This window comes from Pagrus pagrus, assembly GCF_965226575.1.
Source record: "Pagrus pagrus genome assembly, chromosome: 20".
Lineage (NCBI taxonomy): Eukaryota > Metazoa > Chordata > Actinopteri > Spariformes > Sparidae > Pagrus > Pagrus pagrus.
The window spans coordinates 18,052,087-18,078,674 of NC_140207.1; the positions used below are offsets into that span (position 1 = coordinate 18,052,087).

General features: G+C 39.9%; 1 protein-coding gene across 2 annotated transcripts in view; it reads left to right on the forward strand.

Moving 5' to 3' along the window:
* vav3 (vav guanine nucleotide exchange factor 3) overlaps window positions 1-26,588 on the forward strand; it is a 102,590-nt gene that overhangs the window by 36,783 nt on the left and 39,219 nt on the right. For both annotated transcript variants that reach the window (XM_084339946.1, XM_084339947.1), the window contains exons 3-14: window positions 10,602-10,660; window positions 10,988-11,053; window positions 13,933-14,041; window positions 15,102-15,203; window positions 16,758-16,826; window positions 18,171-18,274; window positions 18,574-18,673; window positions 18,942-19,037; window positions 22,959-23,027; window positions 23,363-23,449; window positions 23,537-23,622; window positions 24,004-24,136. In XM_084339946.1, the coding sequence (XP_084196072.1) occupies window positions 10,602-10,660; window positions 10,988-11,053; window positions 13,933-14,041; window positions 15,102-15,203; window positions 16,758-16,826; window positions 18,171-18,274; window positions 18,574-18,673; window positions 18,942-19,037; window positions 22,959-23,027; window positions 23,363-23,449; window positions 23,537-23,622; window positions 24,004-24,136 (1,080 nt within the window). The remainder of the gene's footprint in view (window positions 1-10,601; window positions 10,661-10,987; window positions 11,054-13,932; window positions 14,042-15,101; window positions 15,204-16,757; window positions 16,827-18,170; window positions 18,275-18,573; window positions 18,674-18,941; window positions 19,038-22,958; window positions 23,028-23,362; window positions 23,450-23,536; window positions 23,623-24,003; window positions 24,137-26,588) is intronic.

Below are 26,588 nucleotides of genomic sequence, written 5' to 3' on the forward strand. Positions count from 1 at the left end.
CTCTTCCATATCAGTCGGTGATGATTACGTGATGCTGATGTTCTCACGAGCCGCACGCACAGATGTGTTCTCGAGCCTCGTGCTGCGCTTTGAAGTTGCGAACAGCTGCATTACAATGTGTGAACAATATTGTTCAATACAATGAAAAGAAAAATGGAGGAAGTCGACCAATAATACAAACATCTGGATGAAAACTGCATCGGTAGAACCATCTACAGCACAATCACCATTTTATCATCCATACTGTAGTTTGGCATAATTACTTTAAGACCCTGATCTGCAGTATAATCAGTGGCTCTTCTGCATTTTCACAGTTTTTCTCTTCACTCTCAGTTGTACTGAGAGTGAAGTGAAACAGTTCTGCTTTCCTTGCAGTGTAAGGAATCTTTACTGTAAACCGCAATGCAAAAGAATTTTTTTGAAAGACAAAATAATGGTTGAAAGCCGTCTCAAATGGATCTTTCTATCGAAATGAAGACTGGTGTAATTGTGATAAGCTTTATTTTGAAAAAGCTGTATATGTATGTGTCCTGTGTTGTTTTAAGTCTGAGACAGAAACCATGACGATGTCTTAGTGATGTCATCAGGGTTGTCTAGGGCTTGAGTAGGGAGCTTCTTTAGGGTGACAACTAACTAAATATGTTCTCAGTCATTTGATTGATATATAACATTTAAAGAAAAAATAAAAAAGCCCATCACAATTTCTTAAAGCCCAAGGTGATGTCACCAAACTGCCTGTTTTTTTGATTGATCCAAAACTTCAACAAAGTCAGTTTATTCGGACGTAAGACAATTCGAGAGGAAATCCTCAACCGCGAGGCTAAAAAAGGTAGCATTTGGAATCTTTGCTTGAAAAATGACTTTTTTAAATTAAAAGATTATAAAATAATTTGCAGATTACAGTATTTATGTGTCAATGCACCAGCTGATTATTCGACAAATCCTTTCAGCTCTACTTTTTTTGAAGGAGGTGCTTGATAACCCTTAAAAAGTTTGCCCACAAAAAAAGGGATTAACTTTGCTTTTTATTTTATTTTATATTTGTTATGTACTGATAAAATACATATAAAAGCCCTCTGATTGATATTGAGGTATTTTGTCAATAATATTATTTATATTGCTTTAAATATCACAATATTGTTTGGATGACTGCTGGTACTTTCACAAAATATTACGTATCAACTATTAGAATAAGCAGAACAGTCTGCTAAGCTAAGAAAACTCACTTCACTGTAACGCAGCCTTTAAAACCAGGAAGAGACAACACTTGTGCCGTATCATGAAATAATATTCAAAATCTGAGTTATCATATGGTCTCATTTCACAATGACACAATATCTCTATATTATCCAGGCCTACAATCTGTACAGCAGAGTCCGTCTTTATGTGTGTCATACAGTCGGACTGTTGGTCAGCTGGGAGCAGCCTGCTGATTCACACGCTGTGAATTTCAGCTGGAGTTACCTCACCTGTAAGCAGAGTGAGGATTTGGCAGATCAGATGTGTTTGTGCATCAAGGTCTCAAGCTGCGTGGGAACATGAATATGCTCCTGTGAAGTGTTTCGGTGTTTGTCTGTGTGTGAAAACCATGCAAATGTGTGATCACTTGGGTGATGTGCTCCCTTATTAATGTGAACATAAAACATTCAGCGAGCACTGGAGTGAAGGTCTTTCAGGATCTGCTTTGAATACTAGAGAGGTGTGATTGTGTGTGTGACTGAGTGTGTGAGTGTGTGTGTGTGTGTCCTGAGGGGCTGTAGTCTGTGGAGGCTGACATGATTTACCTGGACAGATCTGATGCCCTTGCTTTTGACCTGATGCTGTGGAGATAGAGTTAATAGGAGGGAGAGAGGTAGAGCGTCATAAAGCTTATACTGCTGTTAACATAACTGAAATGAAGTGAACTTCAACAAATGAAGGAAGAGTGTGAGGAGCTCTGGATCTTTAACTTATATGTTTGTGCTTGAACAAAAGTTTGTGATTATGAGAAACCTCAGCAGCAGGAAGTGTTGTGCCAGGAAGATTTTTCATGGTTGTATTTTTCAAACTGTTTTGAAACAACCAAAAAAGATGGCCTGTAGTCATTTTAATGTTTTCTTCATTGTTAATTTCTAAGAGTTTACAAAATTGATGTTACCATCTGCTGTCTGAGACCGCTCTATCCCCACTTGATCTCCATGTTCACATGTTTTGACTTATTTAGTTGCAACCCGATTCCAAGAAAGTTGGGCTGTGGTGCAAAAGGTGAATACAAACAGAGGGAAATCATTTGCAAAAGACCTCTGTTTACTGCTGTGGTACATTGTTTGGGCATACACCAGTTACCTTACTCGCCCACTGTCATTTGCTTTTTTTAATGTTAATTTTTTAAAAAGAATTAATACTGATGATTGATGCTACCGCTATTTACTGATAGTGTCTGTTCTACACAGCTGAAGCAGCAGAGTTCCAATCAGAAGTCAGATTTCAGGTTACAAGAGTAAGGAGAGTTGACCGACAAGATGATGGCGAAGATGTGGTGTCAAAGGCAAACACAACTATTTGGCAGTATTTCGGATTTAGATCCAATGCAAATACTGAACCTGATAACGTTAATGATGGAAAAAGGAGTTGGTTACCTCACTGAGAAGTTGGAGGTGTGCAGTCTGCTGCCTTCCATTGCTCCCATAGACTGAATGAAACTACTCCCTGACATATTTCAGATTGAAAAAATACAGAAAATGGCCATTGTTCTTCTCTGTAGACACATTTTTGATGAATGATAGGTTAGTAGTACTGACAAATAATTGCATGTCATGTGACTACTACATCATTAAAGTCTTTTGTAAAGTGTCTGCTGTCATAGGTAATCACCGGTGTTCAGAGTTTATTAACTGGTGGGAAAATGTCCTTCCTGTCGCATGCCTAGTTTGCCGACAGCGATTTGACGAAGTGTTCCTGAGCCCATGTAGTAATATCCTTAAGATTATCATGTGTGTCACAAAGTGGTGAACCTCAACCCCTTCCTTGCCTGAGCCTTTCGAGGATGCCCCTTTCATGCCTGATCATGATACTATCACCTGTTATCAGTTAACTCGTTCACCCGTGGAATGTTCCAAACGGGTGTTTTTGTAGCATTCCTCAACTTTCTCCATCTTTTGTTGCCCCGGTACCAACTTGTTTGAAACACGTTGCTGGCATCACATTTAGAATAAGCATACAGTATATTTACAAAATCAAGGTTAAACATTAAATGTATTCTTTGTACTGTTTTATTCCAACTTTGTTTTTATTGTTATTTTGACAAAAAAAGAAAGACCTGAAGTGAAAAGAAGTCAGGTTACATTGCAGTGTCCATGATTATTCTTGAAATAGTGAAGGTTTTTATGACTCACATGACTTTGAGTCATGTAAAGCCGTCTATAACTGGAAGTCCATGCTATTGGTCCAAGTGCAGAATATATACATACTAGAGAACCACTTACGGTTCAACTAACATTTTTCAGGAGCACGTCTCAGAGAGAAAGTCAACTGCTCTGTAATGTACATTTCTTGAACCATTTCTATCCAGTCGCAGATTGTTGGAGACTCTTTGCTTTGCCACTTCCTGTTTGTTGCTTTGTCACTACCTGCTAGTAGTATTCGTAGTAAATATCTTTCCTGCTATTTCAGCCCAGTTGGCACATTTCCAATACATAAAATCAAGCTCCCAGCAGGTTATGGATCTGATCTCTGTCACCACACTTACTACCCAGTGAGCAGAAACATTAGGGCACTGTGTTACCATGTTAACATGAGCTTGGCCTTTATGAATTTGTGTCTGCACTCTGCTGTGAGTTCACCGAAACCTCTGTTAGCAGTCGGAGGAGCAAAACCCAGAGATAAAGATCTATTCTTAGATTCGGCTGGCTTAGTATGGACATCGTCTGACCTAAACTGTCATCTCGGAGGTTCTGCTGTCTCTACAATATGCATGACTGCAGAAATAATGCACGCGAAGCAGTGTTTGATGAGTATAGCGGTGGACTAAATGATGCAGGCAATGAAGACTGAGGAGAAATGGCAAACGTGTGTCGCATTCCAAACAGCCACACGTCTTTATATCCAAACACACTAATTATGTATTATGGCCGTTAATGAGCCATGGCAGTGATTGCCAAACATTAGCTAGTCTCTCTCTCCGAGCCAATCAGGCTTTTATTGGCTCCCCTCTATGTGGATTGAATTTTATACACCGGCTGCATCTGTCAAACAGACATGCTCCCAAACACACATACGCACACATTCATGTACACATGCACAAATAATAATCAATCTAACGAAAAGAGCATAAAGCTATTAGTTTGACACACACCCACACACACTTTACACCAGCATGCATTGTATTTACCATCTCAATTGTGTGTTTTATGTAAATGTTGTGCTTTTTCATTTAACATCCATTGTTTGTCACCATGCACAACAGGCTGAGGAGGCTGTTAAATATTCAAACGTCCCTTATTTCCAAACTGTTTCAACAGCAAAATGTTTGATGTAAAAAGTGTGTGAGCGAGGAGCTTTTTTAGTTTTTTCCCCGAAACGCTAACACGACTTTATCGACTCGCTCTCCTGCTTTGCATAAATGTTTTATCAAGAGCGGCATTTAAAGGTTAGTGAACATTTTGTTGTTTGATGTATACTTACAATAAAAAGACATTTACAGATGAGATTTTCAACCCCAACAATTCTTTACTGCAGTACATTAGCAGAAGCCAGGCTGGAGTGTTGAGTTTTGTTTTGATTTTAGGTCAAACAAAATGGAACATCCCTGAATTTTACATTCTCAAACTCATCCTCTTAGTGAGTCTTAGGTCTTTGTGCAGAAAACTAAAGCAGTGAACAGACTTTAAATTCCACATACAGTATGCTAAGTATGAGGAGACAGGAAGAAGTGCAATTGTTAATCAACTGCTCTGAAGCAATCAGGTGGGAAAATCCCCTGAAATAACGGCCAGTGTGGGCTGCAGATGATGGTAACACTATCTGAAGGTACTCTCGCACCTGCTTCTTTGGTGTGGTTGGATCAACCTCCCCCAGAGTGTTTCCCTTGTGGTGTATCTCGTGTGGTGGTGACAAAACCCTAAAGCAAACAGCTGATCCCTGGTCAGTCTCAGTTAGATGGGCCGCGTCCGTGTGAACCTTGGGAGTGGTTTGTTTTCAAAACGTAAGAGGAGAGGTGAAGTGGCACAGAGGCACATATTTAACTTAATATTGACCTACAATCATAGTTAGAGTTAGTGTTGCAAATAAGACACAATTAGTTTTGAATGACCTTTTTTTTTTTTTTTTACATTTTTGATTCATATCACTCCTATTGAGGACTGAAACTACCAAAATAAAATAAAATCAATAAAGAAGTGTCAATGATACGCCCCCTCATAATGCATAAAGAAATGTAAAAATAAAATACGTTAATATGGAAATTAATTAGGGGGAACATGCAAAGAGAAAATACAGAAATAAATATGTAAATAAATTGATGTGTAACTGGATATATTAATAAATAAAATGGAAAATTAAATTAAAATACAGAAGCAAATCAGACAAATAATAATCAATTTATGTCGCATTTTATAATTAAATTAATGCCTACATTTATTTTTTTGTGTTATTTTGGTGCTTTAAATGGCATTTTAATTTACTCATTGAGCCATTTATTTATTTCTTTATTTAATTTTGATATCAGCAGTTTCAGTCCTCTGCACACCCCAAGATGGTTTTAAAGCTAATTGAGTGTTTTTCATTTTGACAGTTTGTTTTCCTGTGAAATGTGGCAGTTAAGCACCATTTTCTGCACTGATACATAATCTGTAAGTGGGTAGATGACCTCAATTACTGTAAACAGGAACAAAGTGTTATCTTTATTGGTTTGGAAATAAAAAAAATGGTATTTCCAAATATATGTGTTTCTCAGGATTACCTAACCGATCTCTATTTTTAGCCAGCAATCAGTAATTTAGAGAAAAAAATAGAAATGAAATAAAAGGAGCCACAGAATGGACAAATCAAAGAGGCGTGCAGGAAACTAGGACAGCATGCTGAGCTGTGTGTGAAACCAATAAAGCTGTTGGCACGTTATACATCTAAAATGCCTTTTTCCTGAGGTGCCCTCTGCCATGAGAGACTGTGAAGGACGTCTCAGAATAAATACAGAGGAGCTGATCAGTGGCTCTGCATGTCAATAGCAGATATAAGTCTGTCTTCTTGTGCTTCCTGAGAATAACATTACTAACTGCTCTTTGTAGACTGAAATATGGGGCCAGTATTGATTTTTCTGTGAAAACTGTAAAACTGTCATCCGTGTTTGATGTAGCCCCATTTAAAATCTGACCAGCGGCATCGTAGTGTGAGGATACTGAACATATTATTGCAAAATTAGAAGTGAACATTTTGTGTACAGTATATTATCTGGATTTCAGTGCAGCGTTTTAAGTGTTTCACAGTATAATTGCTGTCAAAGCTGTTTCCACTTTCCAAAGTGTAAAATTATGACGATACAAAATGAAATAGCTGTTATTTTTGACTTAAACATGCTCTTTCTGTCAACGTAGAAACGAATACAGTGTGGATGAAATTCAGTTAGAGCGGACAGATTGCTACTGACATGCACCTGCATCCAAGCACACGCACACACACATCTATCCACCCACTCACCCACACACACACACAAATGTTGATTTATGTCACTTTTGGGGACTTTACACAGACTTACGTTCATTTCCTGGAGACTTACCCCCAGCCATATCTAACCCGTACCTTAACCACTGACCCAGAAATCTTCTTTCCCCATTTGGGGTTTTTGTCCCCCCCCCCCCCCCAACCAAGTCCTCACCTTAAAATTGCATTTTACCTTTTACCTCATGGGGACTTGTGTTTTGTCCCCATTAGGAAGGTGGGTCCACACAATGAGAGTGACACACAACCACAGTCTCTCTCTCTCTCTCTCTCTCTCTCTCTCTCTCTCTCTCTCTCTCTCTTGCACACACACACGTACACACAAACAGATCTACATTCAGTTCCTCATTTCCTAATGATTTACCTTATGTGGACTTGCGTCTTGTCCCTCTATGGAAGTAATGAAAGGGAGACAAGGGAGACGAGCACACAGTGTGTACGCAGTGTGTACTCGTCTCCCTTTCATCTGTGCAGACACATCCCTCATCCTGGTTTAATTGCTGTCCTGTGAATCATTAGATCCAGCGGTGCAGTTGTGGTCAGACAGGACAGGTTTAATAACCTCCATCAAAGGGCCAAGGGTCCCTGCATCACCACTCCTCTGCTACGTGGCTGCTGAGCCTGTGACCTTTGCTGCATGTGCAGACACTGGACACCCAATCTAATGTATCGCCTTTGAGCTCTTTAATGCTGGTTTCATAGCTGCTCAATGCAGCTTTAAAAAGCAGATACTTTACAAGTCTTGCATTGGAGTCCTTGTGACAGTTGAATCATGATTTATTTTTACATCTTGCCTAATTCAGCTGAAGTCAACAGTAGTAATCATTTTTATTTTTTGCTTTGCTGACTGAAATGAAGCATGTTGAAATTTAAACCTCTCATTTGCTCGGTGAACATTTTCTTGACATTTCTATTATTAGTGGTTCGACCGCTGATGGCTGTAATACTTGTGAGTCTTCAGAAAGTCTTCTTGGCTGTGTGCAGATGGTCAGTTTTGTTGCGAATGTGTGTGTGACTCATGTCTTCAGTGAAGCCAAAAAGCACAACTACACTACGACTCGTCCCCCGAAAATCGCCTGCCAGCTAAAACTGGAAAGCCTCCAGAACTCTGTTCAGCAGCACGCAGTGGATCTCCAGCTTTTGGACATGTTGTACCTGCCAACTGGCCTCCGTATGTCATGCCCTTCATTCATTTATTGGAGCGAGAACTCTGTCGACTCTGATTAACTGTGTGAGGATTGGAAATAACTGAAGGGAGGAAGAATGTCTTTTGGAGGATGCACTCAGAAATGGTATCTGCACATATTCATTGTGTTTGGATTGCAGCACTGCCATTGACGGTTTTAGTTTCTGATCACAATGCTCACTGTGTGCTGAGTTGGTTGTTAATGCAAGGTTGAGATGTTGCAAAAGTAGTGTCTAATCACTGGAGCGATGTATGTATCACATGCACAGTGATATCAGAGGTTGGTTAACCTCAAGGCTGCTGCTTCAGGACAATCTGTGCTTAGCTGGTAGTTTGACACCTCTATATGGGCTCTATAGGTGTTAGTTTTGCTTCTTGTTTCTAATGTAACACGTCAAAAGAAAGTTTCCTTATTGCACAGCAATACACTTAAGTAACCTTTGGGCACATTTATTCTGAATGAGCTGTTTGTTGTGTATGATAGATGGAAGAGTTGTGCATATTGCACCTGGACTGGTGCGGTGATCCTCAAATGAATCATTTCTATTGGGTAGATGATGCTAACCTGAAACTACCATTGTTTCAATCTCACTGGACATTGTACACTTACCATCTCACTGCCATGACCGAAATGAGAGAGTCAGAGAACAGAGATGCAGGTGTGTGATGATATTATCTAGTGCAGGTTAGAGCCTGCTGTACCTTATTGGTGGAGGTACTATGCACCCAGGAAGGAGGACCTGCAGACTAAACTGGCAGCTGAGAAATTAACCACCAGCTCCTGTTCTTTGGTTTAAAAAAATCAATCTGTATCTTATTTAGAGAAAGGATCCTCCAGAGTGATCCGTTTCAAGGTATCTGTCCTGTATCGAGTAGAGCTGAAATTAGTCCATTAATTGATTAGTCGATTGAAAGAAAATAGTTGCCAACTCTTTTGGATATCGATTAAATGTCGGGTCATTTTTCAGAAGAATGATGTCAAACATTTGCTGGTTTTAGCTTCTTAAATTAAAGGATTTGCTGCTTTTCTTTGTCATTTATTACAGTAAATATAGAGTCTCTGGGTTTTGGTTGGACAGAAGAAGCGATTTGAAGACGTCTCTTTGACCCCTGGGAGACTGTGATGAACATTTTTCACAATTTTCTTTTACATTATACGATTGAATTGATTAACCACGAAAGCAATCAGCAGATTCATCAGTAACGAAAGTGACTGTTAGTGGCATCCCTGTCGAGGAAACTAAAAAAAGACTTAAACACACTGTATAAATGCACCTCTGCTGTCTCCTCCTGTGATGTGCAATCAAGCCCCGCTGCTGCTGGGCTGCATGGAGCTCCGTCACAAACACGGCTCTGCACCCGCCCACTGCTCAGCTGCTCACCACGTCCCTTTGATCAGAAGCTACAACTAATGAACTCAGCTCGTTTCATGGTGTTATTGATGCACTGCTGCCTCTGATGCGTCTGATGTCTCTGTGGCGATAAAGTGCTCCGTCAAAGTCAGACAGATTTATGAACTATGGAGTGTCAGCTTCTGTTTGATAGACGTGACACAGTTTGATTGATTACATATCGGGCAATTGATCAACACTGGTCTGCTCTTGTATTCGAGACCCTTAAATCAGAGATCCCTCACATAAAAAAACAATGAATACTGAGACTGAGCAGCTAAAGTCCATCAAATTAAAGCAGCCTTCATAGGATGAACATTAATTTTACATCAATAACACACAACATATCAGGCTATCAGTTCCCGTGTTGTACAGTAGTGTAGTTTAAAGCCTAAAAGATGTGAGCAGAAACACTTTTGTGTCTTTCTCTGTCCTTTGTGAACCGCCGTTTGTTCTATTTACTGGTGGGGGAAGGGAAAAGGCCAGTTGTGTGATCAGTATTGATCTCTGAGAGCTCAGTGCTCCAGGCCAGATGTATCCACACTACATCTGTGATCTGTGTGTGCGAATGTGTGTTTTCATCGGCATGCCGCTGCCTGGTATGCCGGCGGACGGATGACACACAAAAAAGAGGGTTGTGGGCCGTCCGCCAGGTTGCAAGGCGTGAACGAACCGAGCCCCCTGCTGCTCGTCGACTCAGATAATAAAGCTGTATCGTTCATGCAGCAGGTGAGTTCAGTGAAGATTATTAGGGAAGCAGGTCACACACACACACACATGCAGAGGGTCAAGGGCAGTGGCAGGACTGAGCACAGCAGCGTGAAATTGCATGTCATACTAATAGCAATCATGTCAACCAACGAGAGCACGCGGTTAACTTCACAGCACGATCAATTAGTGATCAGGTCATGTGACTGTCCTCTGCTGCGACTGTACTGCTTACTGATGACTGTGTGCAACGAGTCACGTTTTCGCCGCGGCAACGTTTAACACCTCAACACCTCAACTTTCTAAATATATGTGTATAGGATTCTGATTTTAGGTTCAACTCAACACAACATTTGCCTCATGGAGACGTTAAAACACACTGAATCAATCTTCTTCATCTATATTTTAATGAGTGATATTTCAGAATTGGTTGGCCTGTGAGACTTGATGGTTGTAGTGTTTGAGAATGCTGCCCTCATGTGTCTCCTTTTGGAAATGCAGCATTACAAAAAGCACCAAGACCCAAATTACAGACTCCCATATCAGTAACACATCTTCCCCCCAGGTTGCATACTGTGATGTAAAAATGATTGATACATTTTTTTTCCTTATTTCCATTGCAGGTTATGGAAACACTATCTAAACTCTCCCACACAGCGATCACACAACAAACTGGAATCAGGTATGATACAACACATTACACTTATTTTTTAGATAGAAGATATGAAACAGTATGCTTTCTGATCATGTTTTATATACATTTATATAGACAATCAAATGTGACTCATTACAATACTGCATATCTATTGGTTGTTGGTCCATTTGTATTTCGGGGCAAAGGTTTTGTCTTATGTTTCCTTTTACCTGCCCATGTTCTGTAGATACTGATGTATTTTCTGCATGCTCCTTGATCAAAATAAATGTAATAAACTAAATTTAGTCTACAGCAGGGTATATAGTGATGAGATTTGAGGACTAACAGAGAATCTTTTCTGTTATCCCTTTAAAGGCCCTTTCCATCGGAGGAGAGTGTTGAAGATGAAGATATCTACAACCACCTGGAGGATCTCATAGAGTATGTCTCCTCTCCTCCCATACCTTCCTCTTTTACACGCTTTTTGAGGATTTTCACAACAACTTCATTTCAATCTTGACATTTAGTCTCGTTTCCCTACCGTTTATAAATAACAGGCTGTTGTGGGTGCGGGCAACATTTGTTCCCTGGGTGTTGACTGGAAGGCAGCCATCTCCTGCAGGGCTTTCAGCCAGACTCTTTCTGTAGTTAACCAGAAATCCTGTCGGCTTTTTTTAGGCACTTCACGTATGATGAGAAATAACCTTCTTAGGTTTTAATGTTTTCAATCATTTTATTCTTAAGTAACTTCATAAAAACAAAAAGCCATGCGTTTTCTTCACTTTATAAAGTGAACAAGGAACAAAATCATAACATTACATAACCCACCTACACTGCAAACAGGACTCCTGGCACAATACCTTGCCAAGCCCTTTATCTAAATGCAACGCAGCAGCATAAACTCAATCTGAAAGTTGTTAGGAGACCTGACTGTGAGTGGGATTGTTGAAGCAATATAGTTTGTAATATTTTATGCACATTTATGCCAATATTTTTCCTTCCAACACTTTTCATAATAATTGCACATGCTTGTCAAAACATTGCGTTGGAGCTTTACTTTTGTTTTATTAAGGCTTTTATTTGTATATTGTTGACCTGGAGTCAAATGTAACTTCCTGGATCCAAACAAAAACCATCAACAGGTATTTGAAAAATACAGGATTGGTGTTGAGTTGCATTTTAAGGGCAGAGTCACTGTAACTTGTGTGGTAAAGTAAGTGGGTGAAGACAGATAATCGTTCAGTAAAAGAGCTGTTGCTCTGACACGGTGCTCTGGTCTGTGTTCAGCGCTGACAGCTCCTAGTCAGAGGTGACAGAGGAAAACAGCAGCCTGACAGCAGCCAGCAGTGGATGAGAGGTGCAAGTGGCTGCTTGGATCACACTGAACAGAGCCACGCTCTGCTCTCAACTCCCGTCAGCTCAGTGTACATGGACAGAAACACGTGAACACAGAAACAAATACGTTCATCCAACGGGAGGGCTTCACTACCAGTTTCCAGTTTCATTTATCACCTTTCCCTCCCGTAAATTTAAATACCAGTGGGAAATTGCCCCGCGTTGGAAGTGTTTTATATTCTAAAAGCACTATATTTGAGCTCCTAAAACTTGGTTTAAAATCTCAAGAATTTCTTCATAACATTGCATTTTAAGAACTAAATACCAACTGTCAGTGCGCCAACATGCCGACTTCAAGCCAGTGAAACGAGCAGAGAGAGAACACTGAAACAGAAATCTGAATACGTGTCTTGTGGAAAAAAACCACAACTGTTCTTACTCACTGTAAGAAGTTGATGAAAACATTTCAGGGCCTTTAAACTCAGCTCCAGAGCGCCTTTATATCCTGTAACACGAGGCATTTCTGAGTGAACCAGAAGATGAGTCAGCCTCAAGCCTCAACTCCCTCATCCTCCCTGCATGGTGAGGCAGAAGAAGATAAGTGAAGAAATTCAACCACAACAGCAAACTTTTGGAAATGTAGACAATGTGTCTGCCAACCAAGGTCCAAACACACAACTCCTACAACAGTACTGTGACATTGCTCTGGTAGATAATAGAGGTTGACCGACTGGATTTTGGAAGGCCGATATAACACAGTAGCAATAATAGCAGTTTTATATGATGGCTGGGAGAGGAGGTCAGGACAAATCACATTTAATTAGATAAACAAACGTATAAAAGACATATACACACATCTGAAAATGTAAGATCATAAAGTATACCCAGCATCTTTTTCTTTATTTATCATATCGGCGCATATCGGAAACCTTGTATCAATCAGTTGTTGGTTCATTTGTATAGTATATTGTTGGTTCATGTATCTTTTTTGATAGGCCAATATCAGCCAACTGATATACTGATTGGGCTCTACTATATGTTGTTGATGTCTTTAGGACTTGTGTCTTTTGTCCTTGGCTTAATTTCAGGGTAATTTCTTCCTCCTGTACAATGAGTGCAGTTATAACTTGCTACGTTTTCTGTATATTCAAATAAGACCAGCAGTGCCTGCTGCCAGATATTATTTAAACACCAATAATCTGCACAAAACTGATCTGACTCACCTAAACTATACTATGTGCCAGGAACATATGGATCATTTGACATTCTGCAGTATTTTCCCATCATTCATATTGTTGGCCAGTCTCCCAGAACCGTAGTATATTAATATTACTGGCCATGGTTCAGAGGCTTCCTGTCAGGCCTGTGTGCCAGAGTCCGACTGAAGGAGTTCCTGCCTACCCGGTCCTTAGTGCTTAATGCTCACCCCTCACCCTAACATACCTAGTCCTTTATATTCCTGTGTAGACGTCCTTCTTTGACAGTTTTGTCCTCATGTTTTTCTCCTCTTGAGGACATTTGCTTCTAAGGTACATATGTAAAAAGAACAAAAACACACACACGCACGCACGCACGCACGCACGCACGCACGCACACACACACACACACACACACACACACACACACACACACACACAGGCACTGCGACATGCCATGTTCACCCAGTTGCTAAGGTGCAGTAATTGGCTCAGATGTGAGCAGTCAGAACAGGTCTGTGGCGTCACACATGAAAGTCTAAACCTGTGTGTGTGTTTCTGAGACACGTTCACAGCTCTGGATTAAGTGTCGTCCCTGACTAACAAGATTTGTAGACTATAGTACTATAGCATTTAAATCCACCTCTGTAAAACCAGAACTGTGTATGTTTTTGTGTGAACCCTTTCATGTGGAGTAAAAACCATTAACCACTCACAGTCAAGCTCGGGATCAAACAGCAGTGTGATGTCACGTAATGTCAGTAACATATTCTGTGGTGTGTGTTGCAGTGAGAAGGGGGTGGAGGATGAGGAGGACCTGTATGACTGCGTGTATGACGATGAGGATGGAGGAGAGATCTATGAGGACCTGATGAAGACAGAAGCCGTCCCTCCTCCGGTCAGTACTCATCTCATTGACTTCACCCACAGCTTTACTCCGCCTCCTGGACACAGGTCGACTCAGTTTGGCTCATGCTCGGTCACCATCTTTATTAAAGGAATAGTTTGACATTTTGTGAAATAAAGGTGTTTACTTTCTTGCTGAGTGGTAGAAAAGAAGATTAATGCCACTCTCACGTCTGTACGTTATTGAAATATGAAGCTACATTGAGCGGATTAGTTTAGCCTAGCATAAATGCTGGATGCTAGCACGACTGCACAAAAGTAACAAAATCTGCCTACCAGCATTTTTAAAACACCCTCAGTAACGCAATACAGTAATTAATATCTTGTTTATTTAAAAAAATACTTAACTGAAGGCTGACATCTTTGGATAGAGTTTTGTGCTGAAATGGCTAATCGGCTGCTAGCTTTAGCTTCATAATTTGCGTACACTGTACCCGTTAAATTGGGGAATTGAAGTCTGAAAAATTACGTCTTGTTGCCTATTATGGGCTGCGACTGTGTAAAATTGCCCTGTGGAGCCTTAAGGTAGAACGTTAATGAACTTTTAATATGGTTATATTACGTTTACTATAATAAAAGTTAGTAAAACTAAACAGAAATGAAGAAAGCATTATCAGCCTTGAGTTTCAAAGTATCTCTGTATGTTTCAAATGCTAATTGAGTCTTACAATTCTATATATTTAAGCTTAAACTTGTCAATATCAGTTATTATTTTTTTATTTTTTTAATATTACTTTCTATATTACTCTGTATTTGATATTTTCTGATCTGTTTTTAGCACAATTCAAACTGCAAATACTTGTAATTGTGTCACTTTGCCATGTGTGAAGTTAACAGTAATTTAACCCTCCTTATAACTTCTGATGGTCCCTCATAATCTGTCAGAATTGGCATACGCTCCAGCGAGCATGTGTGAATCTCTGACCTTGCTCAAAGGGTTGTACAGACTACATCTGGTCAAAGACTCAACACTTTGTCAGCCCACAGCGTTGACACATAGTAACAGCCCTGTGTGTGTGTGTGTGTGTGTGTGTGTGTGTGTGTGTGTGTAGGCGTTCCAGAAGCAGGCAGAGACCGACATCAGGAGCTGCTGTCTAACAGAGATCCAGCAGACAGAGGAGAAATACACTGAGACCCTGGAGTCTATAGAGAAGGTACTGACTTATTGACTAACAGGGTCGAGTCATTCATCTTATCACTTCATCATGTCACTGTGGCTCAAAGGACAAATCTTTGTGCTCAATATATTTGTTGAATTGATGCAAATAATTCTTCTTCTATATTATACATATGAGATGTAGAGAATGCAAACCTCTGTGTCCTGACGGTGCATGGAAACATGTACAAGAGTTTAGATTTTAAACACAAGTCACTGTAGCAAAGTATGTTCATAGATTTGTTGTTAAATCTTACAAATAATGTTACCTAGATCATTGGTTCCCAAACTTTTTGGGTGATGGCTCCTTCAAAATAAAGCAGTGTCTTCAACTAAAGAGGGATTTTCTTCTCTAAACTTGACATATTGTTTTTATTTCAGTAAGTATGGAGGTCAAAGAGGCAAAACTATTTAGTATTTCACATGGAAAAAGTACAAAAAAAGGAAAGACCTAAAAGAAAAAAATGAATCTAAATTAGTGTAGCTGAACAATATATATCACACACCTCCTCACATTTGTAAACTCCGTAAGTACTAACATTTAAAGTTAATAACAATGTGTGATGAATTATTTGATTTCCCAGCTTTCTTGAAAGATTTAAGTATGTCCAACCTGAGGGCAGAGTTGTTTTGAATGACAGTCAGTAATGTTACTTATCATAATAACAACTACACAGGTAATTCAAATTACAAATTACCAATCAGAATTTCATTTTCTCCTGAGTATGTAAAATAAAATGAATTGTTCTTAATTCAAGCTGATGTGAGCCCTTACATCAGCTTGAATGAAGAAAAAGTTGCATTTCTACGTGTGGAAAAAGTCCCACTATGTTGATTTTATGCAGTAAAAGGATGACAAGGGCGCTAGAAATCAATTTAGCCTCCTTATCACTGGCAATATGAGAAGCTGACTGACTGTAATGACCTGTTTTGGGGTATAATGGAAAAAAATAATGAGTTTTGTAACAAATACGTAGTCCCAGAGAGGAATGAGCGAAAGAAAACATTTTTATTTTTGAAATTAGTAGTGGGTAATAAGTAATCCCAACACTACTTACAACAAACTGCACGGAAAGACCAAAAACTATGAGAAAACCCTTTTGTCGTGCATGTTTTCCACCTTACCCTGCACTTTTGCAGGACTGTGGGAGGCCCCGCCGTCTCTTACCCCCCAGCCACAGCCACTTGTCTTCTCCCTCTTGTGTACGTTCACGTCTGGAAAAAGACCTTGCCAGATTTCCCAGCGGAGTATCTCAGTAGATGACTTTCGATATGAAGTGGATGGCGGAGTTTAGTTTGTGCTCGCCCGCTCCTTTGAGATGTAGAGGTGACTATGTGGGGGGAGTTTTTTTTCGGAGAGGAAATCATTAAATTGCAAACTCTGAAAATGAGATTATTGTCGTGACCCAGACAGTCCTCCTTGTTTTCGCTGACTGCAGCTCTTTGCAACTTGGCCCTATAATATAATAGCTCCTCGCAAAATGACTTTCCCACTCTTACTCTGGAGGGGACGAGCTTCATTCTCTTGTGTTCTTTCTCTCCCTCTCTGCAGCACTTTATGACGCCCCTCAATATGTTTTTATCCATGGCCGAGATGGAAAAGCTGTTTGTGAATATCCCGGTAAGTCATCGTCTCAACTTTACACCTGTAATAATCCAACTGGGTGGTCAACATGGGGTCACAAAGTTCTTTATTGAAGGGCCTTTTTCAATGACAGTTTGACTTGTCAGGTAGGAAAAGCACAGGTGTAAATAATAGATCAAATATAGATGTTATTATTGATCCACACTCTCAATTTCATTACTTTCACTATGAATATTTTCATTTGAAACAGGGATTTTTTCTGCGTTGAAGAAAACGACTAGATCTTCATTTTATATTTTGTTGAGTTGTTTACTTATATTTCCCCAAATGTTTCCAACAATGTTCAAACACAGAGAAATCTATAAGTTTACTGAAGGTAACCGTGAGAATTACCTTGTCTGTGTACATTAACGCCTGATTCATGGAGGATTTTCGTCAGCAATGGTGGTTTAATCCTATATTCACCACCATTTGTGTTTATTGGCGCTACTCAGGCAATTGTTTTTCTGCCTCAAACAGCCAAACTACTTTTCTGTAAATAAGCCAAAGCTAATCTACTCCGCCTGGCCCTCCCTACACAACACACAAATGTATTTTTTTTGTTTTGATAGAGAGATCCCTAGTGGCAGAAATTGCATATTGTGTGTTCAATACACTGGAATTATTATCAACACTAAGTGTCTGCAGCCATGCTAGCAGTTCTGTGAGGCTATAACGCACACTTTTAGGTGCTTTGAGCTAAATGCTAATGTCAGCATGCTAACTCTCTCACAATGACAATGCTAACATGCTAACATGCTGATGTCTATTGATGTTTATAATATGTGTTCACCATAGTAGTTCAGCATGTTAGCATGCTAACATTTTCTAAATAGCACTTCACACAAAGTACAACCAAGGCTGAGGAGAATGTCGTTACTTCTGTAGGTAATATGTCTTAAACCAAAACATTGGACAGATTATAAATATGACCTGATGATGGTGCTAGATGAAAATTTAGGGTATCGCCAAAATCACTGCAATACATCCTAAGGGGGACATAAATTATAAAAACATTTGAACTAAAACCATAAATGACAACCGAATGGATGACAGACGGTGCCGTTGACATAACTGAACAAACTTTAAAATAACTTTGCCATTCTGCTAATCAAATATTTCCAAATTTCCAGCTTCCCAGTTGTGAGGATTCGCTGCTTTTCTTTGTTTAATTAGATAATAAACTGAATATGTTTGGGGTTTTCTACTATTTGGCGGACAAAACAATTTGATGGCATCATCTTGGGCATTTGTCATTATTTTCTTGTCATTAAAAAATCATGGATTGATCATAAAATGAACTTTCATCGACATTAAAGGATCTTTGCTGTTGTGTTTCAGGAACTGGTTAAAGTCCACAAATGTTTACTGCTGGAAATCCAAGACTCAGTCCACCACAGAAGTGCCCAGAACCTTTACCAGATCTTCATCACTTCCAAAGAGAAGTACACAATCAACTTTATAACATCTTCTTCTCTAAAAATTTGTGTAAAGCTCCTATAAAGTGCTCTGTAGCTTTGATATGTGGGCTGCTGTAATGTCAGGCGTCTTTGTGCGCATTCACATTAATATTGTTTCTGATTAGTTACGTCCAATTCAGTCATAATGTGCCTGTCAGCTTTGTGTCTTCATTTAAGTGAGTAAGTAGGTTTGAACCAATTATATCTGAGATTATACAGACAAACTCTAAGTGTAGGTACCTTGGCCTTGTCTCCAGTCTTCTTACTGTGTCTCCATGTCTTAGGTTGTTGATCTATGGGAAATACTGCAGCCATGTGGAATCAGCCATCGCCATTCTGGATAACATCTGTAAAGAAAGAGAGGACGTACGCATGAAGCTGGAGGTAAAATGGTTTTGGTGTCTGGAAATGGTAGCTTCATATGGTCATTTCTCAACAGTCTCAGAATGGTCAGAGCATGCCCTCAAGTGTGTACCTGAGGCATTGCAGGTGATGACACATCAGTTGAACCAAGGTCTTGTTTTTTATTTAAACCAGCTGAAATTGTTAGATAAAGCCCTGTACACACACTGGCTGCTTTGTTGATAGTGTCTGTATATATTTAATTTATAAGAAGATCTATATGTCATCTTTCTTTGTTGTCTTCCTACAGGAATGTTCAAAGAGAGCCAACTACGGCAGGTTCACACTGAGGGATCTGCTCGTGGTTCCTATGCAGCGAGTCTTGAAGTATCACCTCCTCCTGCAGGTGCAGTACTCCTGCCTATATACTGTGCTCTGCTATTTCTGTTCCACTGCAGTCATAAAGCCGGCACGTCATAACAGTGAGAAGCCATAGCCTCCAATTAGTGCTGTGAATGTTGGAAAGGTATGGCACAGATGTTTGAAACCATCTGGAGTCCACCTTTTCAACATGTATGTGTGGCTTTCACACAATATTACATTTATATCTGGAGACCACTTAATGATTTCTTTAAAGCTTTGAACCATCAGTATCTTTGGTGGTTTAAATGTCATGCTTTCAATGAAAAACGGCATAAAAACAAGTTACAAAATTGCATTACATGTAAATAGGATGTACTATAGATTTATTACTATTTTGTGTGTGTTTCTGTGTATAATTAGTGAAAAAATATTGTTTTCAACCTTGATTAGTTAGTTAGAACTGTAGTAATATGTTAATATGTTGTTCTATTTATTAAGTTATTTATTTATTCCTGACCATATTTATGCATTTATTTTTCAATACATTTATCATTATTATGATTATCACATTGAACAGATTTTTCCTGTAACTGTTATTACACTAATTACAATCGCAGTAACTACATCATGTTATCTTTAAAGAATCTATTAAGACTATTATTTCATACTTCTACATACACATCTGCTGTCTGTCCTTGATGAAAGTGTGACCATGAGCCAGTGTCCCTCCTGTTATGTCCTCTTACCCTCTTAATAGCATTGGAAAACAAAAAAATGACCTCAAATTCTCCTTTAGTTTGCCAAAGACAAATGTGTGCACAGTATTTGTATTAAAGAAGCACCAGTGCAACACAGTGGATAATCAGTGAGAGGTTACTCAGCACATTTACTGCAGTAATGTTAAGTTTCGAGGTACAACCAGCTGCGACGTTACATGTCAACACATAAATAATAATAACATGTTTGAAAAGGTTGTTTCAGCATCATGAATACTTTTACTTGTGACACTTTGTGTATATTTTGCTGATCCGTCCCATCCACTTCTTTAAAATCTGAACAGCAGGACTTTGACTTCCTCCTCCCAGCTGTATATAATGTCCATCACTGTCATTGTAAATGATCAAAGCTGGACTGAAACTTGAAGTTAAAAGTCTTCACTCACTTTATAGATGACTGTCAGTGAGTGACAGAGCCCCATCAGGGAGGGTTAGATTCATCAAAGCCTCCATCATTGCCAATCAGACTGTACGAGCAGGGGGCGCTCGCTGTCACTGGGTGGTGCTGTTGATCACGTTTCCTTCTCCTCCCCTTCCCTTCGTCCTTCAGCCTCCGAGACTCCCTTCTTCTATTTCTGTAGCTTCCTTATGACAGTCAGTCTGAGATGACCCGCAAATTATTGTCATCTGATCGAGACAATGCAGAACGAGGAGAGAGAAAATAGATAGAGTGAAGTGAGGACTGAAAGAGAGAGCAGCAGGCAGAGAGGTGAGAATCTAAACTGTGAAGCACCAGTGAGGCTGTGGAAACTTGGGACAAAGTCAGTGAGAAATTACAAACATGTGACTGAAAGATGGAAACATTTAGATATTTTTGATCTAAAATGCCTCGGAGGACTTCGTTATGATCCATTCTAAGAGATTGCATGTAACAGTCTGTGATTGTATGATGACACATGGCCTATCCTTTGAGTCTAACACACTTCCTGCACAGGAGAAGTCAAAGAGGTTGAAGGTGTCTTGTGTTTAATGTGCAGTACATGTGGGGTTGCTGTGATGTGTAGTGCATTGATGAAAAGAAAAGCAGCAGCATTCCTCCTGGTGAAAAGAAAAATGTGTGTCTGCGTAGGTGTGGAGGTTCATTTGGACCGGTCAGCCACACTGCAGGGAGAGCTGGTGGTCCCAGTGTGTTGTTTAACTGTTATTTTGTTAAGTGTGTTTGGAAATGTTAACAATTGTAATATCTGACTTTGTAAATCCAGCTGTCTGAATATACGTGGTTTCTAGTAGGTGATGTCACATTGTGCAATGTTAAATACTTAGTTTGGGAGTATTTCGTTTGAGGCCAACAATATGAGAGTGAACTGGTCATTTCCAGCCCCTTAAAATTCAAGATGAACAATTTCCACTTAACATTTGAGCTGCCGAGGATCAGTAACTCCAGATGAGAGACTGGGAACCCTGCAGACTTGACTTTTTGACCAGAATTTGTGAAAAAAAAATAAAAATTAAGAAAAAGAAAAGAATTGAAACTAGCTTCTGGGAATTTATGTGTGGATTTCAAAGTACATTTGAACTCTGTAAGTTAACGTTAGCCTAACCAATGAGTATTCAATAGAGGTAACATTTTACAATTAGCTAATTGATTTCTTGCAACATTTGAGTCTTTATGGCCTTTCTGTGCTTCGATAGCTGTATATCTGTTTGTGTGGCTCAACTTTGATATGTTTGATAGACAAAATATACAACACTGCAAACCAAAGGGCATATTTTCTTCTCTAATGAAAGACAGCTCAGCGATTCACCTCCACTCTTAAATGAATCCAGAACTACTGAACAGAACGATATCAGGCCAATGAGTGTTGGATTTTTTCATATTGAAATGTTTGGCTACACTTTACAATCACCATCATCAATGAATAGTAAATTTATAGTTAGTTAAACTTCAGTTCATAGATATTTGACTGTTAACAAACAATAAGTGCTTCATAAACCATTTATTAAGCCCTTGTAAAGGTTAGGTCATTTTAAACAGTTGCTTTACAGTTTAATGTGAAAAAAAGTACAATCAGCTATAAATTAATTGTTTATTCATGCAAGTTTTATAAAGTATTAACAATGTTTATAATCACCTTCATTAATAAATGGTCCATTTATAGTCGAGCAAGCAATCGTTGATTGTGAAGTTGCAACGGATGTTTATAATACTTTATAAATGGTTAATAAATACTGTGTAGGTCAGTTAATCATTCAAGTTTAAATAACTATAATAGTGATGACCAACATAACAACCTGTAGGAACAAAGTGATAGCATTGTGTCAGCGTGGGGACGAGCTCCCAGTGGAACAAACGGGTTAGCGAGCTGCATGGAACGAGGCGTCCTCCGGGTTACTTCCCCACATGGTGACATCCAGAATCTGTACAACTAATGTCTTGTCACTTCCTCTCACTCCCCGAGTTCCTCTCCTTTGCTGGTTTCTTTCTTTCTCCCTTTTTTTGTCATCAATCTTTCTCTCTTTCTTCCTCACTGCCTCTGCCCATCATTTCTCTCCCTCCCCTGAACACACCGCGACACGATTCGCTCAATGAGTCCATCATGTATGGTCCCGGCTATCAATGCGACCACTCCCTTCCTCTGTATCTCTGTGGAGGTGTGGAGGCTGGAGCAAGGCTTGATAAATGGGACTCTGCCGGCTCGCTACTGATAATAATGCTCAGGTTGAGCTTGAGTGACACCAGGGATTTGAGCAGTGCCATGCGGACATATATATCTCCCTTAGCGGCTCAGTGTGTGTGTGTGTGTGTATGTGTGTGTATATGTGTGTGTGGACACAGTTTGTATGAAGGACATGCATGGCATCCTTCCTTATCCTCCACTGCTGAGGTCTAGATGTCTTGTTTACACTGCAGCCAGGCACTGGCAAGCAATTTCAGATACACACTTGCACACACACACACACAGACACACGCTGCTATAGATGAGTGCACACACACGCACACAAAATCTGATTTATTTCAGGACAGGACTCTTTTCGCAGTAACCTTTTTTATTTCATATCAAGAGCTGAAGCATTGTGTTCTCATGTGTGGGATGTGGCTGGAGTGAACGTTGGCAACAGTCTTTCATGTATATAACAAATAACATGTTTCTTTTTGTTTAACGATCAGCAGATTTTTTTGAAAGAGACCTTGTCATCAGACACTTGCTCACATTTATGTTGTGTGTGTGTTTGTTTGTGTCCAACAGGAGCTGTTGAAACACACTAACGATGCCACCGAGAAGAGTAATCTGCGGATGGCACTGGATGCCATGAAGGTACGGAGTTCATTTATCCACTTTCTGTTATTTACACCCTTTTATTGCACCATGCACAGAGTGGAAGGTCCATCCCAGAGCTACACGCGCAAACATACACACATACACAGTCACTCTTACAGTATGAACTATTCAGAGTGCGCAGTTCTCAGTTTTTCCCCTGAAAGCTCTTGAATACTTAGTGTACAGAGGTCATTTGGAATTTTACTTAGTATACCTAGTATTGCTTTATAGATAAAAATATACCAGGGCTGACATCTTTGAAAAATGTAGGTAAAAAACCCTTAAATGGAACAAAATCCAATACGTTATAATTTGTTGTGTTCTGTGTGCAGGACCTGGCTCAGTACGTTAACGAAGTCAAGAGGGACAATGAGACGTTGCGAGAAATAGATCAGTATCAGAGATCTATCGAGAACCTGGTAAGCCACCTGTTTATTCCAAGAAGCTTATCTAAACCCTGCAGTACTTTGGAAACGCTCGACTCCTGTGTTTCTCTTTTTCTGTAGAATCAGTGTCTGAGAAACTACGGGAGACCCAAAGGTGACGGGGAGGTACGGGTGGCCTCGGTGGACAAACGAGCTAAACAGGACAGGTGAGATGTCAGGCTGACATGTCGTTGGCTGCAACGCTGACTGACTGATGGCAGCAGAGTCAGGTGCAGTGGTTGGAAACCTGCCAGACTGTAAACTACTTTAAGCCAAAGTGCTGATAGGAACTAAACCTGTGTGTCTTGTAAGTGAAGAACAAATCAAGTGAAGTAATTGCTGGTTTATGACACCGCAGCTGTAAGTACATGGTGCAGGTCACGGGCTTCTCTGACACAGAATACTCCCAAAAATGTTCTAATTTCGCGTGACAAGGGTGTTAAGTTATGAACAAACAGAGCTCCAGACAAACACTGGGTGACAATATAATAAATAGAATGCAATACTTACGAGATAATAGCTCTGACATGATGTTACCTGGGCCGCAGGCACATCTTCCTGTTCGATGCAGCGGTGATCGTGTGCAAGCGTCGAGGAGACGTCTACGAGATGAAAGAAGTGATCGACCTGCACCTCTTCAAGATCACCAACAACCCCACGTCAGACAAGGAGAACCGAAAGGTCTGCACACACACTGATACGGCTTCTATTGACGATGTTTACAGAGTGACCACTTTCTAGCTAACCTTAATGTATGATTGTGACGCACGATACGATAGGAAGGATAGAACATCTATTCTGAAATGTCAACGCGCATCTTGAACACATTTATTTTGAAACATATGGTGTACAGAGGGGTGTATTCCCGACAGTCACTGAATTAAATCAGGCTTTTGTGAAAGTGAGTGGATAATTTTACACCTGTATCAATAAGTTTGACTGATGTACGACTTCACAGAAATAGATTACACCACAGTAGTCAACATGGACGGGTTTTGATCCCTCCAGACTGCACATGAATTGGTCTCCCAGGTGAATTTCTCCCCCTCCCACTCGGCATTTTCCTTGGCTGGTACACATTTTTGAAGTTTCAGATCAGGCTGTCACCTTGGAAAAGATATTGGCACATTTTTCAGTCAGTCTCAGGGTTTTTTTTTCTCTTCTGTTTTTTTGGCAGCAACACATCTCTTTGTGAACATCTCCCCTTCGGTTCCAAGTGAATAACTCAGTTCCACTCTTGGCGAGGCCACAGTGATGATGTTTCACTTCAGACAACCAGAAATATTAGCCTCAATTAAATCAAGCTGAAGTCAGATAGAAACAACACTTATAGCTGTTTTATCTGACAGACGTGCAGACCACACACAGTTGTGGTCAGACGTGCACGTACACTTGTAAAAGACATGTTTATCATGGCAGCCTTGAGCTCTGATGATTTCTACAGCTCTCATTCTTCTGTGATGGGATGAGTCGAGCACAAACTACTTTGTCAATAAACATTTGTTTGGTTTAATAATGAATTTATTGTAGGTCTTCTGAAAACGTGACCAAATCTGCTGGGTCAAAAATATACATACAGTAACTTGAATGATCAATTTTGGTGATTATAGAAAGTATTCCTTGTAGCATGGCCTCTTAACTTCTTCTGAGTGATTAGGATTTATAACAGCTGGTGACTTTTCTGGGCCCATTTTAATAGGGCTTGTTTGATACACACCCATTAGACTCAGTGTCTACAGTCAAGTGTGTTTTGCATCAACATGAGCTGAGAGGCTGTTGTGCAAGAAAAGAAGCCCTTGCTCCAGCTCGACTGAAGTTTGCTGCTGATCACATGGACAAAGAAAAAACCTTCTTGAGGAAAACTCTGAGGTCACATGAAACAAAAAATGTGTTGTTTGGCCGCAATGAGCAGCATTATGTTTTGAGGAGAGAAGGTGAGGCCTTTAACCCCAAGAACACCAAGCCTACTGTCAAGCATGGTGCCGGTTGTATTATGCTGAGGGGCTGTTTTGCTGCCAGTGGATCTGCTGCTCTAAAGAAAGTAAATGTAATAATGAAGAAGGAGGATCATCTCCAGATTCTGAAACCATCTACAGAAAAAGGCCAAGGGACATTGAACCAAACATTAGAATTACTTCATTGGAACTGAAGACTGCCATGATACACATGTCCTTTACGACAGCATGTAAACACCTGACCAGGACTGTTTCCTCAGCTCACATTTTTGGAAGTTTCAGATCAGGCTGTCACCTTGGAGAAGACATTGGCTCATTTTTCAGTCAGCTGAAGGTTTTTTTGCTCTCTTCTGTTTTTTTGGCAGCAACACATCTCTTTGTGAACATCTCCCATTCAGTTTCCAAGTGAATAACTCAGTTCCACTCTTGGCGTGTTTCACTTCCGACACGCAGAAATATGAGCCTCAATTAAATCAAGCTCGAGTCAGAAAGAAGCTAAACAGGTAGCTGGTTTATCTGCCAGACTTGCAGAACACATGTGTTGCTCTGTATTGAAATATTAAACAGGTTTTCCACTCTCCAATGAGAAAATGTCCCTGACAGCCAAATTAGAAAGTTTATTTCTACAGTGATAACTTCCGAATCACAGCAGAGAATAAAGTGTGCATCACACGTCTTAATTTAATTGTTTTCACATTAATACGGAAGCTTTATTGTCTTGTGTCGATCGGTGGCGTCACTTCGAATCCACACTGATTTACACTGAAGAAGAAAATACACCACGAGCAATTAGCTTTTAATTTTATGTTGGGTTATCACACATTTCAAGACACAATAACCCACTTTAAGAGGTGATTTACAGTCATTTTATAACAGCTACTGTAAAACAGGGCTTCATACACAATGCAGCGGGCATTTCTACTCTGACTCTTTCTCTGCTGCAGTAATATACAGTGAGAAAACACCACAGCAGAGTGAACGTCTGTACATCCTGTAACATAAAAAAAAAGAACAAAACAAGCATCTCATATAACAACCAATCAGCTATAATGGAGGGAGGTCTTGCACCGTTGAGTCCATTATTGCCTCTTTATGACTGAGTCAGCAAAGCTCAGACACCATGTTGGACTCCTGACAAACCAATTAACAGCGCTACTTCAGCATAATGAGCACCCATA